This window comes from Neofelis nebulosa, chromosome 3 (genome assembly GCF_028018385.1).
Source record: "Neofelis nebulosa isolate mNeoNeb1 chromosome 3, mNeoNeb1.pri, whole genome shotgun sequence".
Classification (NCBI taxonomy): Eukaryota; Metazoa; Chordata; class Mammalia; order Carnivora; family Felidae; genus Neofelis; species Neofelis nebulosa.
The window spans coordinates 118296177-118322068 of NC_080784.1; the positions used below are offsets into that span (position 1 = coordinate 118296177).

A 25892-nucleotide genomic window follows, 5' to 3' on the forward strand; every position below is an offset into this window, starting at 1 on the left:
AGTCCAAAGATATTGGGTATGTATGAACTCCAGATAAATTTCTCATTAAATAATATCTATTTTATTGGAAATGCTATTTCTAATATGAAATGGCTTGAAATAAAGTAAAAACTAAAAATTCAGTACTTTGGGAACTTCAACTTAAGATCCACTTCATCTTGATCTTTCTTAACCCTAGGTGTGTTGCAATTGCCTACACCCTTGCTGTGGTCTATAACAGCAAACAGGAAGTTCTATTTTACAATTACTATCTTCCATCAACTGAGTTGGTCTTTCCTCAAGATTCCAAAATGGTGTAAAACATCACTCAAAGCTTTTTACAGTCTTCCATTTCTGCCAAGACACTGGTCAGAATTTATTCTGTTTCCTCTATACCAGTGATTCTCACCTGAGGCTATCTTTGTCCCCTATGTAACATTTGGTATAAACAGAGACATTTTTGGTTGTCATACTGGGGAGAGGGTGCTACTGGCATCTATCAGGTAGAATACAGGGAGGCTCTAAGCACTCTATAATGCTCAGTCCCCTACAAAAACAAATCATCCAACCCAAAATGTGATGGTGCCAGACTAAGAAACATCGCTCTACACCCAATCTGTGCACAGTGCTATGCGAGATGCTAAAATAGAAGAAAACTCGTTGTATAGCATTGTCACTAGTCTCAAAGAGCTCTACCAGTGTAGATGAAAAGACAAAACAATCACTTTTCATTTAGGGCAACATTTGTTTATGAGAAAAATGGGTGGCATGTACGAAATTTGTGAAGAAATCATCACACAATCATATCCACAGAGATTTGTACAGAAAGCCTCAGAAGAGACTTGAGTTGATTCTTAAAGCATGGGTAGACAGAGAAGGGGAAGACTCTCCAAGGTAAGGAGAGTTATATAGCAAAATAAATTATCATTTACTCAGGGGATACTTGAGGCAGTGAAGAGATAGCTTAATGTCAATGGAAAAATGAGACGTAGACCATCACAGGTGAGTGCTATCAGATGATGACGTTCCCTAAATTTCAGACTGAGGAAAATACACTGTATCTACAGGAAATGGGAAGTTTCTGGAAGTTTATCATCATCATCAGGATAATTACCTGATGAAAATAAAAATTCTAAGGATATTAACCTGGTGATGTTATGTGGGATGGACTAGAAAGTCTAGTTGACATGTGAAAGGCATGATTTGTTTGTGACAGGAAAAGAGGGGCTTCAGTGAGCACTGAGGAGTGGACACCTCTTGGAGACCAAGGGGAATGTAGTCGACAATGACCCTGAGTTCTAAAGTCCCTGACACCTGTTACTTCCCATAGCAGCCAAGGTTGCGTCCATTCTGGAATATGTTCCTAGTTTCCTCCCTCACAATTCTCAAACATCACTTCCTTCAAAACTTGAACACTCCTGTAAAACCAATGTGCTAGTTATTTTTTGGTGTTTCCTCCAGTTCCTCACTCAGCCCTTGCTGACCTCTCCCTCATCTGGCACTCCACAGTGCTGATTTGCCAGTTTTACTTCAAGCCTTTCCTGCTCGTCTGTCACCCCACCTGGTATCACTACTAATCCCAAGTGCTGCTCAGCAAGTATTAAAAAGCTTGCAGAAAGAAGGGATGAGCAAAGTATAAAGTGTAAATGGTAGAGAGATGCACTTGGAAAATTCTTAAAACCTGATTTTAGACATGGCACGAAATTCAAAAGGAAGCCCTTTTGTTCAGGTCTTTAAGAAGAAATGAACCGTCTAGGAGGGTCTTTGATATGATTCTTCAGTCAACTGGACACGAGTGGATGGTTTATATGCAGTTTTTAAAACAAGTCCCAGAAATAAACTATTCTTCATGTTATTTCCAGGTCCCATAACCAAGAAATGCATGTTAAAAATTTTTTCATATTAAAAGATTTTCCATAAATCTTAATGTTTATATATGAATATAACCTGAACGAATCAATTATCACTGAGGCACCCAGAGTGTCATAATTTAAAAAATAAAGTAAACGTCTCAAAATCAGTAAGTGTGAGTCGAAGTAATAATCCCCCCAAATAGCTGGAATTTGAAAATATCTCTAAAAAACATGAAAAAGTAGTTTGGGAAGTACCACTTAAAAACATGAAAAATGTATTTAGAAGAGGACACATTATCAAACAAACTTTAGGTGCCTAGGTTTATTGCCTTTGACCCCCTGAACAGCTTGATGACCATCCATTTATGGTACTTTCAGGTGCTGTACAGGAACAAAAGCTTTGATTGTCCCCCTCCCTTTCTCATTGTTTGTTCTCAGTGGAGTGCCCTAATCTTAGGCACATCACAAGCACACATTCCAAAAGGTCAAGACTGTTAATGTTTCTTACATGTTTACAGTGTCAGTAATTTTCAAACAAACTGCTGTTTGTACTTCCATCCAACAGACTATTCACTAAAGTAACTAATGACCTAAGTATTAGCCAACAGCTACCAACGGAATAGGATATTCATAATGCTGATGTAACCAATCATTTTCTCTCATAAAAAGAAAACACTCTGAAAAATATTGCACAAAAGGACCTTCTCCCATTCTCTTGCATCAGGTCTGTGGTGGAATTCGATAAACATGCATTGGACATTTGTTATATACATGCATTATACTAGGTGAGTGTCAGGGCAGATGAGAGAGTCACCGAGGATATGAAAAATTAACTGTGGAACTGGAATATACTGGCCAAAACTTACCAAGAATTCAGAGAGAGGAGATGCAAGAAGAAAAGGGGGAGGGGCAGGACGGTCATAATCTATTATAGTCACAACTATGATTGCAGATCCTGGAAAGGCCTCCTGTAGGAAATGGTGATCTGAAGAAATCCTTAGAGGTTAAGAGGCTGAGAGTTGGGATGGAAGACAAAAGCCTTTCATGTTTCTTGAGATAGACCTGGATTGCAATGTATTTTCCTCTCAGGACTGCCTTCGCTGCATCCCAAAGCGTTTGGATTGTTGTATTTTCATTTTCATTTGTTTCCATATATTTTTGAATTTCTTCTCTAATAGCCTGGTTGACCCATTCATTCTTTAGTAGGGTGTTCTTTAACCTCCATGCTTTTGGAGGTTTTCCAGACTTTTTCTTGTGGTTGATTTCAAGCTTCATAGCATTGTGGTCCGAAAGTATGCATGGTATGATCTCAATTCTTGTATACTTATGAAGGGCTGTTTTGTGACCCAGGATGTGATCTTGGAGAATGTTCCATGTGTACTCAAGAAGAAAGTATATTCTGTTGCTTTGGGATGCAGAGTTCTAAACATATCTGTCAAGTCCACCTGATCCAATGTATCATTCAGGGCCCTTGTTTCTTTATTGACCATGTGTCTAGATGATCTACCCATTGTTGTAAGTGGGGTATTAAAGTCCCCTGCAATTACCACATTCTTGTCAATAAGGTTGCTTATGCTTGTGATTGTTTTATATATTTGGGGGCCCCCGTATTCAGTGCATAGACATTTATAATTGTTAGTTCTTCTTGATGGATAGACCCTGTAATTATTATATAATGCCCTTCTTCATCTCTTGTTACAGCCTTTAGTTTAAAGTCTAGTTTGTCTGGTAGACAAAAGCCTTTCAGAATATGCATAAAATACGGGGGGAAGGGAAGTGAAAGGGTTCCCAGTGCCAAGTGTGCTAATGAAGCTCCACTGTCAAGTGCTTACAACAGCAGAGGAGCCAAAGGGTTAGGGCAGATCATAAAAGGCACCAGCGGCAGAAATCTTGCTGGGTGCTTGCCAGTATCTATTTTTCCCTTCTTTTTAAAAAGAGAATGGCAGGGCACCTGGCTGGCTCAGTCAGGTAAGCAACTGACTCTTGGCGTAGGCTCAGGTCATGATCTCACTTCATAAATTGGAGCCCCCACATTGGCTCCATGCTGACAATGCAGAGCCTGCTTGGGATTCTCTCTCTCTCTCTCTCTCGCTCTCGCTCTCTTTCTCTCTCTCCACCCCTCCCCTACTCACACTCTCTCTCAAAATAATAAATAAGCATTTTTTTAAAGGAGAATGGCATTTCTGTTTGCTCATTTGGGGAGTGGGGAATGAGTTGGCAATGGAAAACGACATTCCCTATCTTCCCTAATAGATATGGGTAGCCAAGTGACTAAATTCTGGCCAACTATAGGTAAACAGAAGTTACTGCATAGGGCTTTTGGAATGCTACTTCAAAAGGGGGCTGACTAGTCATGGCTGAACTACACTGGCCACTTTATGACCATGAGGGGATCCTGAGAAGGGAGAAGAGTACAGAGCAAGAAGTCACAATATTAACCCTGAATAACCATGCTGGCACTGTTCTTTGTGCCCCTGTTATTTGCAGCCAAATACAATTCCTAATTGATTATCCCTGAACACAAAGTTATGGAATCTGACTTTATCTATGTTTATTAGCAAGCCAGCAGATGTTTTCTTTGGTACGCATTTAGGACAGAAATGTTATGAATAGATCCTAATAAAGGAATAACAACTTGTCAAATTTATTTTATACCTCTAATTTAACCAAATAATCATAGAAGTAGCTAAAGAACTTCATTCCTAAATCTAAAGAATTAGATCAAAAATACGTATTCATCTTGAGGCTAGAGAAACACTATTCCAACTTCTGCTAAACTGGTCCCCCTTTTGGTAACCCTCTCCACTGGAATGTGAGCTTTCAGGAGCCAGCAGACAACAACCCTTAAAATCTGCTGTGGACAGCAGGTCAGGGGTTAAAAAAAAAATCAAAGAGTAAGTGGTCCACTTTAGAGTGATCTTCTAAACACATCAAAAATAGATGATACGCTTGATTTGGAGGAAACTGAAATTTGGAAATTTGCACTTTGTGTCTGTTGGCGCTAAAGGTTAAGCAGAAAAAGCAGCATTGCTTTTCTGGCCTTCGTGTGAGTCAAAGACAAGAACTTTGGGCCATATTTGGAGGTCTGCTCTCCTCTGGTATCACATATGGTATAGCAGCTCAGTAAATGAAAGTCAGGTGAGGATCAGACAATCAATGAATGACAGATTTTTCCCCCCAAAACTGGATGGCAGAATGAAGCCCAAATGGGCAATCACTCTCAAAATTTACTAGCATTCTTGCAGCATAATCTCCAAAGTGCCCTTAAAATAACCTGTCATTGTTTTAACTAGAAAAAGAAGCACGACTCAACTGGCAAAGCAGACATAGGTCTTCCATGTCACATGCCCCCATGCCTTCTGTGTGACTGCAATCTACAATTTTACTCTTAAGAAATTCATCCTAACTGATATAGCTGGGCTTCTGAGAATTGAACAGTTTTCTGACACTGCTATGTAATGAGTTTTCAAATAAGTCAGGGGACAATTAAACTCCCACATCAGTTCTCTATAATATTTCTTATGTAAACTAATCACGCAGGGAGTCAAGTATCAACATGTGAAAAACTGAGGACCTGTTGAGATGCCCAAGCAAGCGGTGGGGATGGAGAGACAAGGGGAACAACCAACTCAACCTCAGGTGTTGTTGGTAACTTGAGAAGGATTTTCTAATGTAAGTAAGATTGTCTTTAGGGTCCTAAGAATCATTTGTAATTTTTGCCATCTACATCGTGTTGCTGGTCAGATACAGCACTATTCAAAGCAGAACAAAGAAACTTGTCCTCCAGGATATGTAATTTAGAAACAAAGGTGACACAGAGGTATGCAAGGGTAGGCAAGAGAATGACTGGATACAAAACAGGGAGATCGCAGAGAGCTCTCATTACACCTAAAGCTTCAGAGAGCCCAGCTATGGAAAAACTCATTGTGATGAGAACAGGAACATATGATGAGGAGTATCTTTTACAAAAAGCAAGTGGCCTTGGAAGAGAGAGAATTGCTGAAAGAAGCGGGAAACAGGTCTCTTCATGAGACCTGAAGAAATGGAGGCAGAATTTTACAGGACTCCACTGGAAAGGACCTTGTGCTACTCCCTAGGACAGGTACAACACAATCCAGAAGAAAGAATCCTCCAGATTTTAAGATCTCTAGAGAAAAACAACTCTGCGGGCTTCCTAATATCCTGTATCCTAGTGTCCACTATCCGATTTCCAAATCCCAATTCCTGGTGTAGTAAAAACTGAAATAAAAATGTCCCTGATTGTTATCACTATAAAATACTAAGTATTAAATGTTCTCAGGAATACAGAACTCATTTTATATGACTGGTTAAATTCATCCTCACAATATCCATATGTGTCAGGAAAGAGACAGACTTTATCCTCATGTTACCAGCACAGAAGTGGAGGCATGGAATGTTCAATGACTTGCCCAATACCAGAAAAGAACTCTTACCCCACTTTCATGGTCAATCCACTAGTTCTTATATTAAGAAAAAAGCCAGAAAACCTAAAATTTTGAGGGGCTTTAGGAGAGGAGAGGAAAAACACCACGCAGGAAAGGATGAGAGGGGTAAGAGTGTCAAAGTGATTAAAGATGTAAAGGTATTTTAGTTACATTTTCAGGAAAGAAAAGTTACAGCTAAGAACACTGTAAATTAACGCTGCTAATTTAAGAAAATTAAAGTAGCCAGAATATTTTGCCATAATCCCACTGCATTGCTTGTTCTGTAACAGATCCCAGATTCTGAATCACTAATGAAGTATATAACTGCTATCTCTTCTGAAGGAGTGCTACATCTACGATTTTCTTTTGCTCTTGCATTTTATCTAACATTATTTTTACTAAGAACTTAATCAGGAACTATAGTCAAACATTAAGTCAGCCAATCAACTTATCATTTAGGGCATGAAGTTAAAATATACAAATGTTTCTGGTCTATGCAATGTCATCTTCCAAGAGCTATCTGACAATCTTATTTTATTTTGGCCTTTGGGAATATCCAACTCACACATATTTACCCATTACCTATTTCCTCTCTATTTAACTTTTAATTCCTGAAGTAGACCAGAGAAAGTAAGTGCCTGCATCTGCACCTTTGTACCTCAAACCAGTTTCTATTTAACATAGTTAAGCACTATTGCTGACCACTTAAAAAATCTTCTAAAGGTTGCTATCATTTTAAGTTTACTTAGAATTCTAATTTTCCTGTTCTCTAATGGGACATAAGAGTGAAATTTAGATTAATACCAAATGATACTTTACGAACACATAAGAAATTGTTACTACTTATTTGGAAGTATGAAATAGGTTTTATTTTTTCTCTCTCTTTTCTTAGGTTAACAGCAACAGTCAGCACACCTAGCCCCCAGATCTTTGTGTTTAAATACCATTCCACAATAAAGGAATCAGGGCTGGGTCAGGGAAGCTGGAATATTTTGCTGAGACAAAAAGCACGGATGTATTCAAAGAATGGTGGAAACAAGTGAAAAGGACAGAGGAGATGGCTTGGGGGTGTTCCCACTGGCCAAATTTGGAATGATTTGAGCACAAAGAAAAATAGGAATCGTAACTGATAACAAATAATGAAAGAACCCCTATGTCCAAAGTGATTCTAAAAAAGGAGACAGAGTTCTTTATAGAAGAATGCCAGCTAGGGGCACCTGGATGGCTCAGTAGGTTAAGTGTCCGACTTTGGCTCAGGTCATGATCTCACGGTTCGTGGGTTCAAGCCCTGCATTGGGCTCTGTGCTGATGGCTCAGAGCCTGGAGCCTGCTTCAGATTCTGTGTCTCCTCTCTCTGTCCCTCTCTTGCTTGCTCTCTGTCTCTCTCTCTCAAAAATAATAAACATTAAAAAAAATTTAAAAAAAAAGAAGAATGACAGCTAACCCACAGAAGGAATAACAGAATCCAAAAAATTTTGCAACAACCACTGAAATAACTAATTTGGAAATAACTATCCATAGATATTAAAGCTTTCATGGGCTAGAAGTTTGTTAGGAAACAGAACAGTCAAAACAGTTTCAATGTATCATCCAACAGGTTACTAATTTTAAAAAGAAGATATGTTTCAGTGGCAAATCTTAGAACCTTAATCAAGTGATCAAACTTAGAATCACCAAAAATAGAACTACATCGTGTGCAATGGGAGTATCGTAATAAATGACCACCTATGTAATATTCTTGCATAAAAGGTTTAGTTTAAATCAATTGTGGAACATTCTACCAATCAGCTGGTGTACACTCAAAAAAACATCGTTGTCAAAAAGAAAAAAAAAAAAAGACAAAGTGACAGAACTATTCTAAATTAAAGGAGACCAAAAGGGAATGCCACTAGATATACTATGTGATCCTTGATTGGCTCTGAATGCAAAAGAAAAAAAATCCATAAAAAATCATTTTTGAGATAATTGGAGAAATCTAGACTGCTTATTACAGGATAGTACTGTATCTATGTTAAATTTCTTAAATATGATAATGATACTGTGATTTGTAGGTAAAATGTCATTGTTTTCAGGAGATGCATGCTGAAATATTTAGGCATGAAGTGCCATTATGTCTCCAAGGTATTTTCAAATGGTTTAGTTAAATAGAGAGCAAAAAAATGTACAATACGTTAATAATTGTAGAAGAAGGGGCGCCTGGGTGGCTCAGTCGGTTAAGCGTCCGACTTCGGCTCAGGTCATGATCTCACGGTCCGTGAGTCGAGCCCCGCGTCGGGCTCTGTGCTGACAGCTCAGAGCCTGAAGCCTGTTTCAGATTCTGTGTCTCCCTCTCTCTGACCCTCCCCCATTCATGCTCTGTCTCTCTCTGTCTCAAAAAAAAATAAACGTTAAAAAAAAAAATTAAAAAAAAAATAATTGTAGAAGAAGAATATATGGGTGTTCCTATACTGTCAAAATTTCTGTGGAGTTGAAAATTTTCAAACACAAAAATGGGAAAAATTTATAAACACCAATAGAATAATATGCACACCTTGACAAATAGTATTACTTCACTTGTGAACCACTGTTCACTTATCAGTGCACTCTTGAGGAGGGTTTAAGAGTACAGGTGTTAGAGTTAGACCCCTGGGGTCCCAACTCTATCACTATGACCTATGCAGATTACCCAGCTTCTGTTATAAAATGCAGATCATAGGTTGAATCTGACAAAGTTGCCAGAATTCCCATTTTTTATTGAATAGGAAACCCACATGGTGCATGTAGAACTTATCCATAGAGTTGCTGGAACAGCCAACTGAGAAAAATCCAAATAAAGTGCTTAGGACAGTACCCATCTCACAGTAAGAGCTTAATATAATGGTAGCTATAATGAGGTTAAGGATGGCAAAGAGGAAAGGCTCCAGTGTCTGAGACATTGTATTAAGAACTGAGGGAATACAGATCAATGAGATGCCAAGTCCTCATCCTCAGGAGGCTAAGTCCAGTAAGGAAAGACAGAAGTAAGCAAAGATGTCTTAATAACAGATGCATTTGTAAAGGATACAGAAGAGGAAATGATCAATTATACAGATTTAAGAGAGTCAGAAAAGGTTTTGGGAAGGAGTAAAATAAATCTATAAGAGAACTGATTTCATAACGTAAGAATTCTTTAGGATATAAGGAAACATTAAAGTATTTGTTTTCATTGAAAATACTTATATTGGGCGCCTGGGTGGCGCAGTCGGTTAAGCGTCCGACTTCAACCAGGTCACGATCTCGCGGTCCGTGAGTTGGAGCCCCGCGTCAGGCTCTGGGCCAATGGCTCGGAGCCTGGAGCCTGTTTCCGATTCTGTGTCTCCCTCTCTCTCTGCCCCTCCCCCGTTCATGCTCTGTCTCTCTCTGTCCCAAAAATAAAAAAAATAAAAAAAAAACAAAAAAAACAAAAAAACGTTGAAAAAAAAAGAAAATACTTATATTTGTCTTAGCTGAGGAGATGATGCTGTAATTTTGAGGTTTACTGAGCGATCACTGCAAAAGGCCAGAAAATTTTAATGTAACCATTATCACTTCTTTCAGCAATCAGAATTCCTGTGTTTAAAAGAGTTACGGACATAGTTAAGCATCCAACTCTAGGTTTCAGTTCAGGTCATGGTTTCACGGTTTGGTTCGTGGGTTTGAGTCCCATGTCAGGCTCCATCCTGCTGGTGTAGAAGCTGCTTGGAATTCTCTCTCTCTCCCTCCCTCACTGCCCCTCCCTTTCACATGCTCTCTCTTGCGCTCGCTCTCTCAAAATAGATGAATAAATGTACAAAGAACTATTTTTAAAAAATGGAATCACTTTTGTGACCGTGCATAGACTTGATGGGAGGCGCATTTGTGCTGTTTTTAAAGAAAACATTAGTTTATTTACTGTTCCAAATTTATCTGATGAAAAATCCTAAACAGAAATTTAGAAACAACCTAAATGACCATCAGTGAAGGACTGGGTAAATAAGTGGTGGCCTAGTGGCCTTCCTGCCTCCAGTACCATGGACTTCAATCCAGGCCTATCTACCAATAGAGGGACCTCACTAACCCATGATTTCACCATGATATTCTCCTCCTTACACTCACTCACTCACCGACTCCTCGTCATGTTTACCCAGCTCATTGTAGTAGTTCAAGCTCCAACACCACATTTCTGATTTGACCCCTGCCTACCCCACTAGCCTCATCTGCAATCACATCCACAAAAGTACCAACTAATTGCAGTTCCCAGAAAACAACACACTCTGAGACTTCCATTCTTTTCTATGCAATGTCCTTCTTTCCATTGTCTGCTGGACTAATATCTACTCAGGCGTCACTACTACTCAGATTAAACATTACCATCTCCACTTTGCTTTAGACCCTCATTCTGAGTTTGGAGCCCCTGCTTTCATAAGCCTCTGCACATACCTCTATCATAAGTTATTTATGTATCATCATTAGCTATTTTCCTTAGCTAGTTCCATTAGACTTGGAGCTCTTTAAATACACAGTACCTTCTCTGAAACAGCGTACGGTCTCCCAACCAAGACGGATATGACAGGTGTACAAGGTGTTAAGAGAATACAGAAAAAAAAAGATTTCTCTGTAAAGAGGGAGGGGTAGCAAAAACTGTCAGGAAAAGCTTACAAGAGGAAATGTGAACTGAATCTTAAAGGACAAGTAGGAATTCACCACATGGATGGGTGAAGTGCCTTTCATGCAGAGCCAGCAGCGTAAGAGAATCCAGAGATACAAGAAGCAGCAGACAGTCTGGAAATACAATAGCAGTCCACTCTCACAGTGCCTATACAGCAGAAAATAATCCTTTAAAATTAAGGCAGTTGTCAGCCTGGAGGGCCTTACACTCAAAGAATCAGGAGTCCATCCATAATTGCAAACCATCAATGGATTGTAAACAGCAGATGCCACAATCAGACTATATTTTATGTGTTTTCAATTTCTTTTTGGAACCTTCATAAAGAGTTAAGATCTATGATATGTAACAAGGTCACAAGACAGGCAAATTCAATATATTCATTTTTTCCAGTAAATTGTCCTTCCTGAAAACCACAATCTAGTTCTTGAGATTATGTCTTGTGTATCTTTTCCGTCCCTTGTTCACAGAGGTCCTGGTCCTTACACCTTCACAAGTGTGCCGAGCTGAGCTGAACTGGACAAGACACAGTGGAAGTTACCGCGCTGGATATAAAAATACGTGAGACACTGACAGTAGCTTCATGGAACTAATGGTCTAGCAAACGAATGACACAGATCTACAAATAACCACTGGGCAGGGCAGTGTGAGACAAGCTCCAGGCATATGTTACAGCTAAATGCACAGAAAGGACAGGAGAATTCCCACTGCTAAGGTAAGGAAGGCAGAGAAGAGAAGGTAGCATCTAAGCTAGAACTTGAGGCAGGGCTGATTTTCAGAACGTTTGCAAAGAAAACAAGAATTAAGAAAGAATACAAACTTCCAAAATAAGCATGGCCATTTATTCCTAACAATGATTCACTTTGAGTTGAATGTTTGCCTAGAATTAGGAGTCACTGTGATGTAAAAGAGAAAAAGCCAACCGCAAGGGGGAAAAAGGATGTAACGTTTGTACAGGGTGATTTTTTTCCCTGGTCAAAATGGTTTTCAAAAACTTAAAACTAGTAGATAACATTTCAACCAACATGCAATGTACTATTTTCCCTCTCCCACATACTTCATACACCGTTTAAGTTGATCCTCTATGGACACAGTAGCGATGAATATCATTGCTGACTGAAGAAGCTGAAGGAGGGGAGGGAAGCTTTGTGTAGGACTCTGGTGAAGAGATCACCAGATCACAGCTTGGGTCCCGCTCAGATCTCGCCCCTGAGCTCTAGACCAATCACATACCACACCCTCCACTGCAAAGTCTCACCAAGCCCTCCGAACATAGCACATTGAACATGGAAGTCATCACCTGCACTTTCTTCAATGTTCTCTAGGTCACGGACTAACACACCAGAAACGGGCATCATCCTTGATTCCATCTTCTACATTCCTCACAACCATCATCATCAGCCACCATTTTACTGAATGCGAATTAACATATGCTGCAGTTACTGAGCCAAGTGCTTTGTAAGCATTTTTTCATTTGATCCTCATAAAAACCTATGAGGTAGGGCTCTCACCTACACTTTACCAAAAAAGAAGCTGTTGTTAAGAAAGGTGAAGTACGTTTCTCAAAAACACAGTTCACAGTGGCGGTAGCTGCCACACCAGCAGTGGGTGTCTGCAAAGCCCGAGCTCCCCACCACTGTCCTAATGCTACATGCCTCTCCCTCCTTTTGTAAAAGTATCTTTCAATCCCTATCCTTCTCTGTGTTCTCACTACCACTACTTAAGATAAAACCTAACTGCTCACCAGGTTTACTGTAATTGCCTCTAATCCTGAGCCTCAAATGGCTGTTCTCTAAACTACCCATCAGGAAAACATTCAGAAATTAGCCCCAGAACCTCAAATGCCTATAGGTCCCAGGCATTTGCCCTGAAGGAGTAAGCCACGTGGCAAAATGGAGTACATGCTTTTGCCAAACAGGACAGCCACTGAGCAACCAACCCCAGCCCACCGATTCCCTGCAGCAATACAGGACTCCCAATTTTGCAACAAAATCTGATGCTGACAACCATTTTTCCTGTGAAACACTGGCAACTATTTCAAGAAATGTTAAAATACTCTGAAAGGGAAACCAAGTTCACCTGTATGCAAAATCTGACCTATTAGCACAGCTAATACAGCTTTTGCTGTACCCTATAGCAAAACACACCTCTCACCCAGTATTGTCCTAATATGTGCACCTTCAACATTGACAATGACCAACATGGATGCCTAGAGCTTCATCCCATTGCAATGATATCTGCAGTGCAGAGACATCAAGCAGGTAATAGCACTCAGTATATTTCTGTACAATGAATAAATCAACTAAACACCACCCAGTCCATAAAATCTTCCTGGATCCTCTCCAGCAAGAAGTGTCTCTTCCTCTGAACAGTCTCAACTCTTTGTTCCAAACTCTTTCCTACTTTAGAATCCTAGCAGGAATAAGAGACAATCATCTTACCAAATTAGCTCCTCACAAAAGAGAGTCTATGTTTTACTAATCCTTCAATCTCCCCCAGCACCTAACTTAGGTCCTTGCTTCCACTAAGTTCTCAAATGTTTGTCAAATAAGTCATAGCAACTCTAAATGTAATGCTACAATTGAATTCTAGTTTCTTCCGGTTCCTTTTCCTTTGGTTAGCTAACCAAATCCATACTCCCCTCCGAGGTTTGCAAATGGATATTATTAGAGATGTGGAAAAGGAATGGTTCAGAAACACAGACAGCTATTCGATGAAAATTTTATTTTTAGAAATGAATAATATGAGAAATCCACTTCCAGTTGATTGCTTTCAAAAAATGGGCATAAAAACAAATGTATTTAAAAACATGCTAATCTGTGGATATTAGGAAGGACCCTAGTCAAACACTGAGGTGTTCAAAGTATTCCATATGTAGTTATATATTATTACACTCTATATGTTCTACATATTGACCACACACTAATAACAGCAAACATTTATCAAGAATTGTTCTGCATGAGGCACCCACAGCCAGTGACAATTTGCAAAGTAGATCTAGTGATTAGGAAATTGTGGCTCAGAAAAGTTAAATAAAATGTCTATTATCTTATAATTGGTAAGTCACAAGAATAGGTCCTGAACCTAGGTCTGTTGGTGACACATTCTACAGTTCACTCTTAAACAACACAGGGGTTAGGGGTGCCAACCGCCTTGCACTCAAAATTCTGTGTATAACTTTGGACTCCCCAAGAACTTAACAACTGATAGCCTATTTTTGACTGGAAGCATTACCGATAACAGTTGATTAACACCTATTTTATGCTATATATATTACATACTGTATTCTTACAATAAAGCAAGCTAGGGAAAATAAAATGTTATTAAGAAAGTAAGGAGAATACATTTATCGTACTGTATTTTTAACAAATCCATGCATAAGTGTACCAGTGCATTCAAACCTCTATTGTTCAAGGCTCAACAGCACTTTCTCTGGCATTGCTTCCTTAACTTCAGCCGTAGTTCTGCTAGTTAAACCTATTAACTCCTACTAACTATAAAATACATACACTGTGATTATTTTTAAATCCCCCTGAACAAAGAAACCCTTTAACTTTTACTTCTAGCACTATCAAATTTTCCCCAAAATGTTTTTATTAAAATCCTCTCTTAAAAACATTTTCTATGACATGTGCTAGTGTCTTTTATCTATCAGTTTAAAGTACATTGCCTTCTTGGCCCCAATTCCACTAAAGAGAATTTCACCTATTTCACCAGAATCTCCCACTAAAGTGTCATAAGGGTGATTTGTTAAGTGACACTATTCACTTCCAAAAATATTTTAAATGAGGAACCTTTTTTGTACCAAAACAGCATGAACACTGCTAAGTCCTATTATAACATCTTTTATATTTTACACAATAAAAATATTTCTTACCTGAATTCTTCCACGGAGAATTAATGATATGAGATACAATTCCCTCAGGTTAATGATAGGCTGGTGTTAGTAATTTCATTTGGTGGACTTTTTTTAAATTTGCTTCTTTAAGTATTAAAAATATAAACTGTCCTTTAAGTTAGAATGGAGGTCAATTTATTAGATTCATAAGACAGGAGAAAGGAATTATAAACTGAAAGGGAAAAGTTTAATGTAATAACTGAAATAAAATTAACTTACATAATTATGAAGAGTAAGTACATCTCTAAAAAATATAGTTTTCCCCAAAAAAGGCAACTCAAAAACACAACTAAGGTTAAGTTTTATTGATAGCTTTGTAAAGTTATTATTTAGAGATTATGCCTTTCAAGACATAGATTAGCCAAAATTATTTCAAGAAATATGTTCATCTAACCTTTGAGCTGGCACCTTATCCTGGCTATTCTCTGCCTTAAGACGTAGAAAGCTGCAAAACAAATGTCCAAAAAAAGAAATTCCAGATCTTTTCTCTGTAAGGAGGCTGGACTTGGGTATTTAGCAACTTGTTACATTCCCGGAGACTTACACATATTCAACTCTCAGTGCTTTTCTGAAACAAAAAAAAAAAATCTAGGACATGTTTAAAATAGTAATATTTTAGTCACCATTTTGTCATTAAAAAACATTTTGTAATAAAAATATTAACCAAGTGAAGTTGTGCTATTCTTTCATAGTCCAAATTCTAAATTAGAAGATTTCAGACCACTCATGGCACTGTACCTTTCCAATCCAATTTTTCATTTTCAGAATATTAATTTTTGGTCCCAAGAGACAGTATCCTTTTATTTAAATGAGTGTTGGACAAAATATCTGAAAAAAATTAGAACTGTGAATCAATTAGTAACCAAGGCTGGTAGTTTTTAAATTGATAGATCTTTACTTACCTGTTTCTTACATATTTTGTGTTCCCTTCTCTCTCCAACTTTGGGGAGGAAATATTAAGGTTTGTTTTTTCTTTCCTTCCACAGCATTTTCTTCTTGCATGGCTGCTTTGGTTGTCAATAGCAACAAGAATTACCGTGAAAGCTCAGCCATTTCACTTGAAGATACATAAATAACCCGGTTTAATGAAAGTAAACGGAAGAAACTTGAAACAATACTAATAATGGTTAGGATTTGACCAGCCTAGAGGTCCTGGAGCTAAGGGAAGAGAGGACTTTTTTTACTTCTTTGTGGATTAATACCTTCCTTAAGGCGTAAAATATTGGCTTTAACTTTTGATTTATGTACTTATTTTCATAAATTAAAATTCAGTGAATGGAGCCTTTTTTAGGGTAATACCAGATGAAAAATATTCTAAGCCCAATTTGACACAATAATTTAACTATTGATCCAGAATGATTGTTCTGTATTTTTAAAGGCACATATTTTTTCATATATATATATATATATATACACACACGTATATATATACATATATCTCAATATACACACACACACACACACATATATATACATACAGACACACACATATACATATATGTGTGTCTATATATACATATATGATTGTTAGAGATATTTTTCATATTGGTCAGGTTCATAATAAATTAGTGTTTTGTATCTTATTGTTGTTGATGTTAACTTTAAAAGAACTCACCATATCTTGATGTTGACACATTTCTTAAAATAGAATAATGAAATACATCAGGTACAATTTTAGCAAAAGGCTGAAAATAAATCAAAGCATAAATTGCAAATTACATTCTGGATCACATATTAAGAACAATTGTTTATGCCTATGGTTATGTATTACAAGGAAAAAATATAAAAGGATACCGTTTCTTTAATACTCTTTAATTGCCAATTGTAAATAATCAAATTTATCGAGAAAAATAAAATGATTTTAAATAAAGGTAAACAATAAAGAATAGCAAACATCATTTCTTTCTAACACGTTATATTAGTACAAAGCAGCCAAACAGTTCTGTATAGTTTACTTTTGTCTTCTAATATCTTAAGTTGGTCACATTTCTCCTACTTTATGTAAGTCAGCCTTGACACACATAGATTAGTAAAATGTATGGTATCGATATGTATATCCATTAAATAAGGCTTGTAGCATGAGATTTTAGCCCATGTTTTAAAATTTGCATTTTGAAAACTATACAAAACTGCATTTTAAGTCAAAGCAATGTTAAACCCGGAGTAGACTATTTCCAAGAAGTTTCTGGGGTCTAGCCTCTACTGATGCATAAGGAAATTTTCACAAGCAACTGTTGCCACAATTTTTGTGAAAGCCGCCAAAAATAAATGCCCTACGTGTATTTTTGTGATATAAAGACCACTGTGAGAAGCACTAAAATAGGATTCATTAGCAGCACATAGTATGGAAATATCTGCCCCATCTTCTCCTGCTAATCTGTTTCTCCACAGCCATTGTAAAACAGCCACGGTAGCAAATACATGCAACCTGACAGCAAAGCCAAGCCACTCATAGTTTACAAGTCTAGAACTTTCCTGTGACCTGCCCAAGAACCACTGCTTCATTTCACCTGAGCGTTGCTATGATGAACTTTGTTGAGGGCTCTCGGTGATATGAGGCATGGTTAAAAATAATAAGCACACTGATGATTTTATGAAATTGTGACCAACATAATCCAGAGAAACTAAACTATTTGGAGATTAGTTTTTCTGGCCTGCAAAACGCAGGTTTACAGATATGAAGTCAATTCTAGGTTTTGAATATTAAAAAAAAAAAAAAAATGAGGGATGAGAAACCCTAAAGAACTGAGCCAAATGTAGCATTATCCAAATGTATGCCTATTTTCTAGTGTATGGTTTACTTCACTGTAAATTAATTACAAAATGCACAAATGCTAGGTTAAGCATAACCTTAGAAAAGCAAATGATGCAATGCCCCAGGCTAAGACTGATAAAACTACCACATGCTCCAGACAGGAGTCGCACAGCCTCTTAAGCAAAGAGCACAGCATGACATATGCACATTTTACAGGTGACAAGTGCCAGGTACATGCATGAAAGGAAAAGGTCCTCCCTGACACTGTACTTCTACCTCTCAACCCTAATCTGCAGCTAGAAAAAGTAGTAAATCTAAAAACTTCTCTACAACGTAACCTTAAATTTCACACTACATTTCTCATTGTCAAAACAATTTATATTATATATTAGCCTGGCAAACTCTATCCATAGACAACAATTCAACACTGGACATTTAAAGCATCAATATCCAGAACAACAGATCCCATGAACAGCATATTTTGAGTAATTTGGATGATCCCAACTTTCAGCCCACTACTTTGTAAGTCTTAGAGCTACAGAATTCATCAGAATCCAACAGAAGATTAGAGAACAGAACATTTAACAAAGCTACAAATCATTTCTTTATAGTTTTCCCCCAACTCCCCCAATTGTTTCAAAAAAATTTTTTTCTGCCTTAGTTGGGAAAAGAAACTATACATGGGAATGTCTTAGTCCTTGACTGTACACAGACACTAAGATACGATGAATCTTTTAATTCATCAATGATTTTAAAACTCAATCCAAGGGACAAAGGACCTTAAACCGCCATTATCTATGTGAAACACCATGAAATCTTTATGTAACCGTATTGAACATGGGACGATTTATCCATTAGAAGCTATTACCATAGTAAGTGTATATAAAATCAACTCTAAGCACCCATGCATGTTAAAAAAAAACACAATAAGGTAAGAGCTACACTTTGTGTTTACCTATTTGCTATTTGTGGGCATGCAAACATTTGACTAAGTACCTACAAATTTTAACACTGAAATAAAACAGGAGGTACCAAAGGCTTTAGAAAAATATTTTGGGTGGCAGGAAGCTTATATTTGGATGTTGGTCTACGGAGGTAATTTCCATAAATGTCACAACACATACCTTTGACCATTTAGGGATCTCTCTTAGAAACTGAATTTGAGAACTCTAAAGTATGAAAATAAGGCTAAAGATTTTTGGGAAAGAAACATTGTTTTTGGCAAAGTAAGCATAAATCCAGAAATTTCCAATTGTTTCTTCCTTTGTGTACATCAGTGCAAATTTAAACCATGACATATTTCCTAAAATTTCACCAGAAATCAATAATATGTACAAAAGGCAACCCTAATCTTGTGATCTGATGATGCTACTTTAGGAAAACACATCGGTTCTGGAGAATTTATATCATTAATCTACAGAAAGGTTAAAAAGGTACTGACCAAATGAAATGTTCAGTTTGAAAATTTAATTGACTCTAGGTGCACCTGGGGGGCTCAGTCAGTTGGGCATCCAACTCTTGATTTCGGCTCAGGTAATGATCTCATGGGTTCGTTAGGCTTGACCCTGACAGTGCAGAGCCTCCTTCAGACTCTCTTTCTCCCTCTCTCTCCGCCTGTCTCCTGCATGCACTCGCCACAGGAGCATGTGTTCTCTCTAAAAACAAACGAACTTTTAAAAAAGATAAAATTTAACTGACTCTAGATTATCCACATGCAAGTAACTAGTGGCAAATTGACTCTCTCCTGACACCTAGTACCTACCAAGGAGATCTCTCCAGCTTTCAATCAATGTACGGCAGAAAATGAGGGTTTCTAATAAAATATAACTAGAAAAAAATTTTTTTTCCCCAAAGTCAACTACTATATTCTAAAGCTAAGAAACTGCCTGGCCTATTGATAAATTTCCCCTCCATAGTAACAAGTTCACTTAACATTGTTTCATCAGACTAAGTTATACTAAAATTCTTGAGAAATCTATGAAAGAAAATCCAAAGAACACATAAATATCTGTCACTCTTTTACCACACATAATAAAACTTTATCCTATCTGGGCTTCAATGTTAATGCATTCCTTTATGCTGGCTTTATTACTAATTTTATTAGAAATTCTAGTATGACCATAATTATCTAATTATGCACTACTATTAATTAAGTGATGAAATCAGAAAAGTTAAAAGCTATGGAGTGTTAAAATGGAAAATTTCTTTAATTTGGTATTATTTAACTGAACTCTATAGTTAGTAACAAATCAATTTTTAGTAACTAGGTATACATTTTGCAACTAATTTGCCCTGATAGATCCCCAAGGATGCACCGTCAATCACATTAGGCCTATGCTACTGATATTTTTCTATGGTTGTAATGACTGATATCACTTTGAAATGTTTTCAAGCCACATTATTTTGGCTGCATTGTATGATTTTTGAGAACCGATCATTTACTTGTTCCCATGAAAAAAGAGAAGGTCTTGGCCTGAGCAATGTAAACTTCTTAGCTCCCTTCTAGGTTGACTGACACAGGTAACCATTCTCAGGTTAGAGTCTTGGTTGGTATTGACCTCTGAGGAAAGGCATTCAAAGCTCCTTTCTCTGCTTCTCCTGAGGAGATGGGGTACTGACTGATTGGTGCCCTCTTAAGCCACACACTGAGCTATCTTCCTTTGAGAGAGAGAGATTCTCTGAGGACCTGTGTGCACTAGGGTTCTAGGCTCCATTGCCCCCTGGGGCTTGAGGACTGCAGGAGAACCAGTTCTTCCTCACACCCCAGTGAAAAGGAGTCAAGTTTGAGTCTGGTTAGGAACATGAAAAGTACTTACCACAGATTCCGCTTTGAGTCTATTCAGGCCTAAGTGACTTACTTATAAGAGCCCTTCATGAGATCCAGGGAAACTGGGATAAAAACTAAGGGTCATTTTGGCTCCTTTGAACATCTGCAACAATCAAGAGCTTCGGGGAAATGAGCACTGGTCAAGGAGTTTGATGTTCCTGGGTTCACTGGTCCTATTTCATTTAACAGCTCATGTAGGATAAATGATGTCTGGAGGCAATGTTTGTGCCTCATCTTTTATCCCAACCCATAATTGCTTAGAAATGAATTAAGCCATAGCAAAACGTTGATGAGCTTTTGTGCTGATATCCAATGAATACAAAAGTAACTCATACAAAATTAACAAAAAAAAAATTCTCCCACTGACTTATTTGCAGAACCCCTCTATACTGGTTAATAGAAGACATCTATCTGCACTCCATTTACAAAGCCTCTGGATACCAACTCTATAAACTGTTGACTGATCTTTAAAATAGGAAGATAGGAAGGAAGGAAGGAAGGAAGGAAGGAAGGAAGGAAGGAAGGAAGGAAGGAAGGAAGGAAGGAAGGGGAGAGAAAGAGCAAGCCAGCAAACAAGCAAGCAGTATGGAATAGACTTTGATAATACAGCAAACTTCAGGACACAGAGAGATCCTAACTTCAAACTGTGTTTTCTAACCTGGAATTGTCCTAAAAGTCCTAAAGAGTTCACAAATCACGCTATTCTGGGCTGGACTGAGCTATCAGAAACTAAATATGTAGATAATGCTTCTTAAACTTCCCATGAACTGCGTTTTTAGAGTAAAGTTCTCGGGGCGTCTGAGTGGCTCAGTCGGTTGAGCATCTGACTTTGGCTCAGGTCATGATCTCACAATGTGTGAGTTTGAGCCCCGCATAGGGCTCTGTGCTGACAGCTCAAAGCCTGCTTCGGATTCTGTGTCTCCCTCTCTCTCTGCTCCTCCCCCACTCATGCTCTCTCTCTCTCTCTCTCCTTCAAAAATAAATGAAAACATTAAAAAAAAAAAAATTAAAGTCCTCATCTTAGATCAGAGGATCTTCTAGGAAATGGGTTTGTAAAACCACCACCAGGTGTACCCGGGTGGATCAGTCAGTTGAGAGTCTGATTCCACCTCTTGATTTCAGCAGTTCAGCTGTCCTGATCTCCAGGTTCCTGAGATCAAGCCCTGCGCCAGACTCTCCCTCCTCTCCCTCCCCCTCTCCCTCTCCCTCTCCCTTCAGGACAGAAATGTTGCTGTGGCCCCTTCCACTCCACCATTCACTACTGCTCTGTGAGGGACCACATGAAAGTTTACATATGGGAAAAGCCACAATTTCCCCCAAATAACTCGTCTAATTATCCCATAACAAACATCATGAATTGTATGGAAATGACACTTTTATTTTTCCTTTGGCTACCGGAAGCTAAGAGCCAAATTAGAAGACATATTTAGGACCCAAGTCTTACATATCTATATTTTAATAATAACTCTCCTCCCAACAACTTATCTTTTACTGTATCCTTTTTTTCCTTCCCCTAGCCCTTGTTAATTCTGTTTTTCTATTGCATGCATTCCTGGAAGCCATCTTCATATCCTTCCCCAAACAAGGTAGAACATAAACAAATAGAAACAAAGAAACCAATTCTATTATTTTTAAACTCTCTTCTAAGGAATCAAAAATAAGAAGTGGCTAAAAGGAAGGTTTCCACTGTGTAATATTATGCAAATTTGAATCTCCTTTAAGTTACATATTTTTATCAGATAATTTATAAAAGTAAAATGAGAGTTCTTCGATTACTGTACTTACATAAGAGTAGGATGTCCCTATCACTGTAACAGTGATGGTGAATATGTAAAGATACTGACTGCAACACATTTCATAAAACCAAAATACTGAAAATCACCTAAATGTGCATAGATAGGGATTTTTAAGTTAATTAGGTACACCCATATAATGGTAAACTGTACAACCATTTAAAAGAATGAGTCATGGGGGCGCCTGGGTGGCTTGGTCGGTTAAGCGTCCGACTTCGGCTCAGGTCACGATCTCGCGGTCCGTGAGTTCGAGCCCCGCGTCGGGCTCTGTGCTGACCGCTCAGAGCCTGGAGCCTGTTTCAGATTCTGTGTCTCCCTCTCTCTCTGCCCCTCCCCTGTTCATGCTCTGTCTCTCTCTGTCTCAAAAATAAACATTAAAAAAAAAAAAAAAGAATGAGTCATGCTTACATGAACTGATAAGGACTGATTTCCAAAATGCAATATATGAGAAAAGAAGATAGAGAATAATCCTATTTTGTGTTATCAATTTATGAACAAAGATAATTTTGCAAATGCTTAGAAATCTCTGCAAATATCACTAAGAAACAGTTCCTGGGGGTTGGAACTAGGTGTCAGAAAAATAAGGAAGTTAGAAAGGCTTACTTTCACTACCCTCTCCCTGTCTTCCAGTCTTTTAATATTTGACTTAGGCATGCATTTAATTTTTAAAATAAAATGATTTAAGTTTACAATTAAGATAAAGGTTAGAATAACTAATAGAAAAGTTACACCTCTATGGTTTTAAAGTCACTTTTAAATCTTGGTGGAAATCCTGGCAAACGGACAAACCTCACTCCATCCTCACAATATCAGACAGTTGCCTCTGGTCAAGAAGAAACAGATGAAGAGGAGGGACAAAGGGTCCTTCGCGGACTTATCAGAGGGGTTTTGGAGGGAAAGAGCAGGGATCAGAGTATCCTAGAATCAAGCAACATATCAGGTTCTGGATACGGAATTGCCAGAGCCTTAAGTCAGCAGTGCAATCCAGTCTTTTCCATCACCTACTAACTACCATGTAAGAAACCTTTGATCAATTAGTCAAAACTACGAACGCATATGTAGAAAATACTAGAACACATCCAAAACAATATTTCTTCACTGTATATTCAAGGTTACTTATTTTAGAATTGTTTGTATTAGTAAAAGATTAGAATCAACACAAATGTCCATCTAGAAGATTCTGATTAATAAATTATGATACAGCCATGTAATAGAGTATTACAAATCCATTTTAAAAAAAAGTGAGCAGGCTCTTCATATACTGATAATAAAGAAAGCTTTCCAAGATATATTGTTAAGGGAAAGAAGGTACTGAACAATGTATACAGTGTGCCTTTCATTTGGACAAAAGAGATGGGGTAGAGAAGATATAGGAATTTGTCCATAAGTATGTAAATTCTTTCTGAAAGGTACACAAAAAGCTGATAATATTCATTGCTCTTGAGGAGGGATATATGAAAAAAAATAAGTGCATTTTCTCTGACAAAATAAATATTTTTAGAAGATTGATGGGGAAAACATTTTAACGTGCATCAAACTGGTGGGAAAGGGGTGACAATATCTATGTGTGGTGGTGAGGAAGGAAGGGGGAGTAATGAGGATTAGGCTATCAGAACCTTCCTCTCCCTCCCTTTCATCTTCAGCATGATGAAGGCCCAGCCCCTATGATAGATATCTTCCATTACTCACCAAGGGATGCTGCATGGACTCCCTCAACATCACTGGATTATTGCTTTAAAAGCATTCAGTTGATTCAAAGGACTCAAAATGCATATAACCTGAATTCTACAGATAAAACGCACCCTTCAAAAATGCTATTACATTTGCTGTAACAGGGAATGAGGGAGGAAAAACACACCTGTATTTTTCAAAGCTTATCCAAAAGTTCTCAAGCAGAAACACAGTGTTGTTTCTGGGGCCAGAAGTGCGTCCTTGGTACCAGTGTGGACGTGTACATGCACTCTGAAGCAGCGCATGTAGCAGCTGACTGTGCAGCGACGAGAGTGCTTCCCTTCACGTGGCCTGACGTCCCAGCTTGTGAAGCACTAACATTTCCAATCCATAAAGGTTAAGGCCTTTCCAGAGTAACTCTAAGAAGGGATCTTAGGGAATCAGTAGATCTTAAAAGTATTATATAAAGATCAGAAGAGAATGAAGAAACAAAGTCATTTCTGGGAAACTTAACTTTCAAGACTCCACATACTCAAAAACTACCTGTTTGAAAAGGTCAAACTTCTTCAACACTGATTTTAGTCTGAAATCTGCATTCCAAGACCACTTGAAGTTACTCAAAGTACATGGTGTTCTTAAATAACCTTTTCGCGGAAAGTGGTAGTTGAATAATCTTAAAAACTCCACTTCCTGAGGATTTGGAGATGCGGGTTTCGTGCTGAAAAGTAGTTATAAGATTGCCCACTGAATTGCTTTTACACCTACCACAAAAACAAAACAAAACAAAACAAAAAAACCCAAAAAAACCCAAAAGCAAAGAACCAAAAATCTGCATACCCACCGCCAAAATAGAGGAGGAAGCTAACAACTTTAAAATAGTGAAGTGTGCTCAGCTCCATTAAACTGGACCCAGGACCTGCCGGCCATCTTCAACACAGCTCCCACCTGAGACTCCCAGTTTCTCTTGCACATATGACTGTATGAGCATAAAAAGGTTTATCTCTCACATTCAATGGAGGTTGCTAGCGCTGTTGAGTAAACATGGAAAGGCACTCACTAGGAATAACCTCTCTTTGGGGGAGCACTATGTGTGACCTTCAAAGCCAATTCCAGTATTTCTCATTTACTCTTGATTATTTCCAAGAAAAAATTTCAAAATCTCAATAATCAAAGAAAGGTGTAATCTATATAATTATGTGACCGAGGACAGGAAACCAGTATAGGGAGCAAAAATCAATAAATCACGTTCCATTTCAAGTTTCTGAACCTAGATACAAGTAACAAATGAAATATGAAATCTAAATGTTTCACTAAATCAAAATCTCTACTAAAACTAATAACCTTTTCATTTGAAGTACAGAAAGAATTTAACAATTTGCTCTTCAGTCTTTCCGGTCGTCCACAATCCTTAGCCAGCAAAATTATTTGACAACTCCAAAATAGTTTCAGAATAAATTACTGTTTCTCGGTCCCTATGTCACACTAGCCTATAAATTTATTTAACATTGATAAGAATTCAAAAGTTTCACTTTCCAGGACAATTGTACAGTTTTAGCCTTTGCTAACCTCAGGGAGGAGGTGGGAAGAAATGAGGTTTAGAACTAATAAAGTCAACCTCTAGGTATAGGTTTTATATCGTTCCAAAAACCTTCAGAAAAACATAACAGAACATCTGCATTTTGCCTCGTTTTAAGGAAAAATGATACAAAACCACCCGAATTCACGTAATTTCCTTCGGAAACCACAAAATGCTCAGTGACCGCCAAAGAACTCAGAAACTGACGATCTTTGTCGAAACACAGAACTTGTATTTTGGATTTTTCTTCACACCTCTAAAGAGTGCTTTCGACGGAAACACTACTGTCATAGCTACGTATGCAACCAAATGTCTAAGTAAAGTAAACCAAAAGACAACCACGTAGAAATACAATATTTAACCTCCACACTCTTTCTGCCTTAAGGAAGCTCTCAGATGGAGTTCAGAGCTGCAACGCATCTGAGAAATCTACTTGTAAAATAAAAAGACTGC

The 25892-nt window shown here is 37.9% G+C and overlaps 1 protein-coding gene across 5 annotated transcripts in view; it reads right to left on the reverse strand.

The window, feature by feature from the left end:
• NPNT (nephronectin) overlaps positions 1 to 25892 on the reverse strand; it is an 82770-nt gene that overhangs the window by 50025 nt on the left and 6853 nt on the right. For 3 of the 5 annotated variants that reach the window (XM_058721749.1, XM_058721748.1, XM_058721746.1), the window contains exon 3: positions 15212 to 15262. The exons of the other annotated variants lie outside the window; for them this stretch is intronic. In XM_058721749.1, coding sequence (XP_058577732.1) covers positions 15212 to 15262 — 51 coding nt within the window. The remainder of the gene's footprint in view (positions 1 to 15211; positions 15263 to 25892) is intronic. 5 annotated transcript variants of the gene reach the window in all.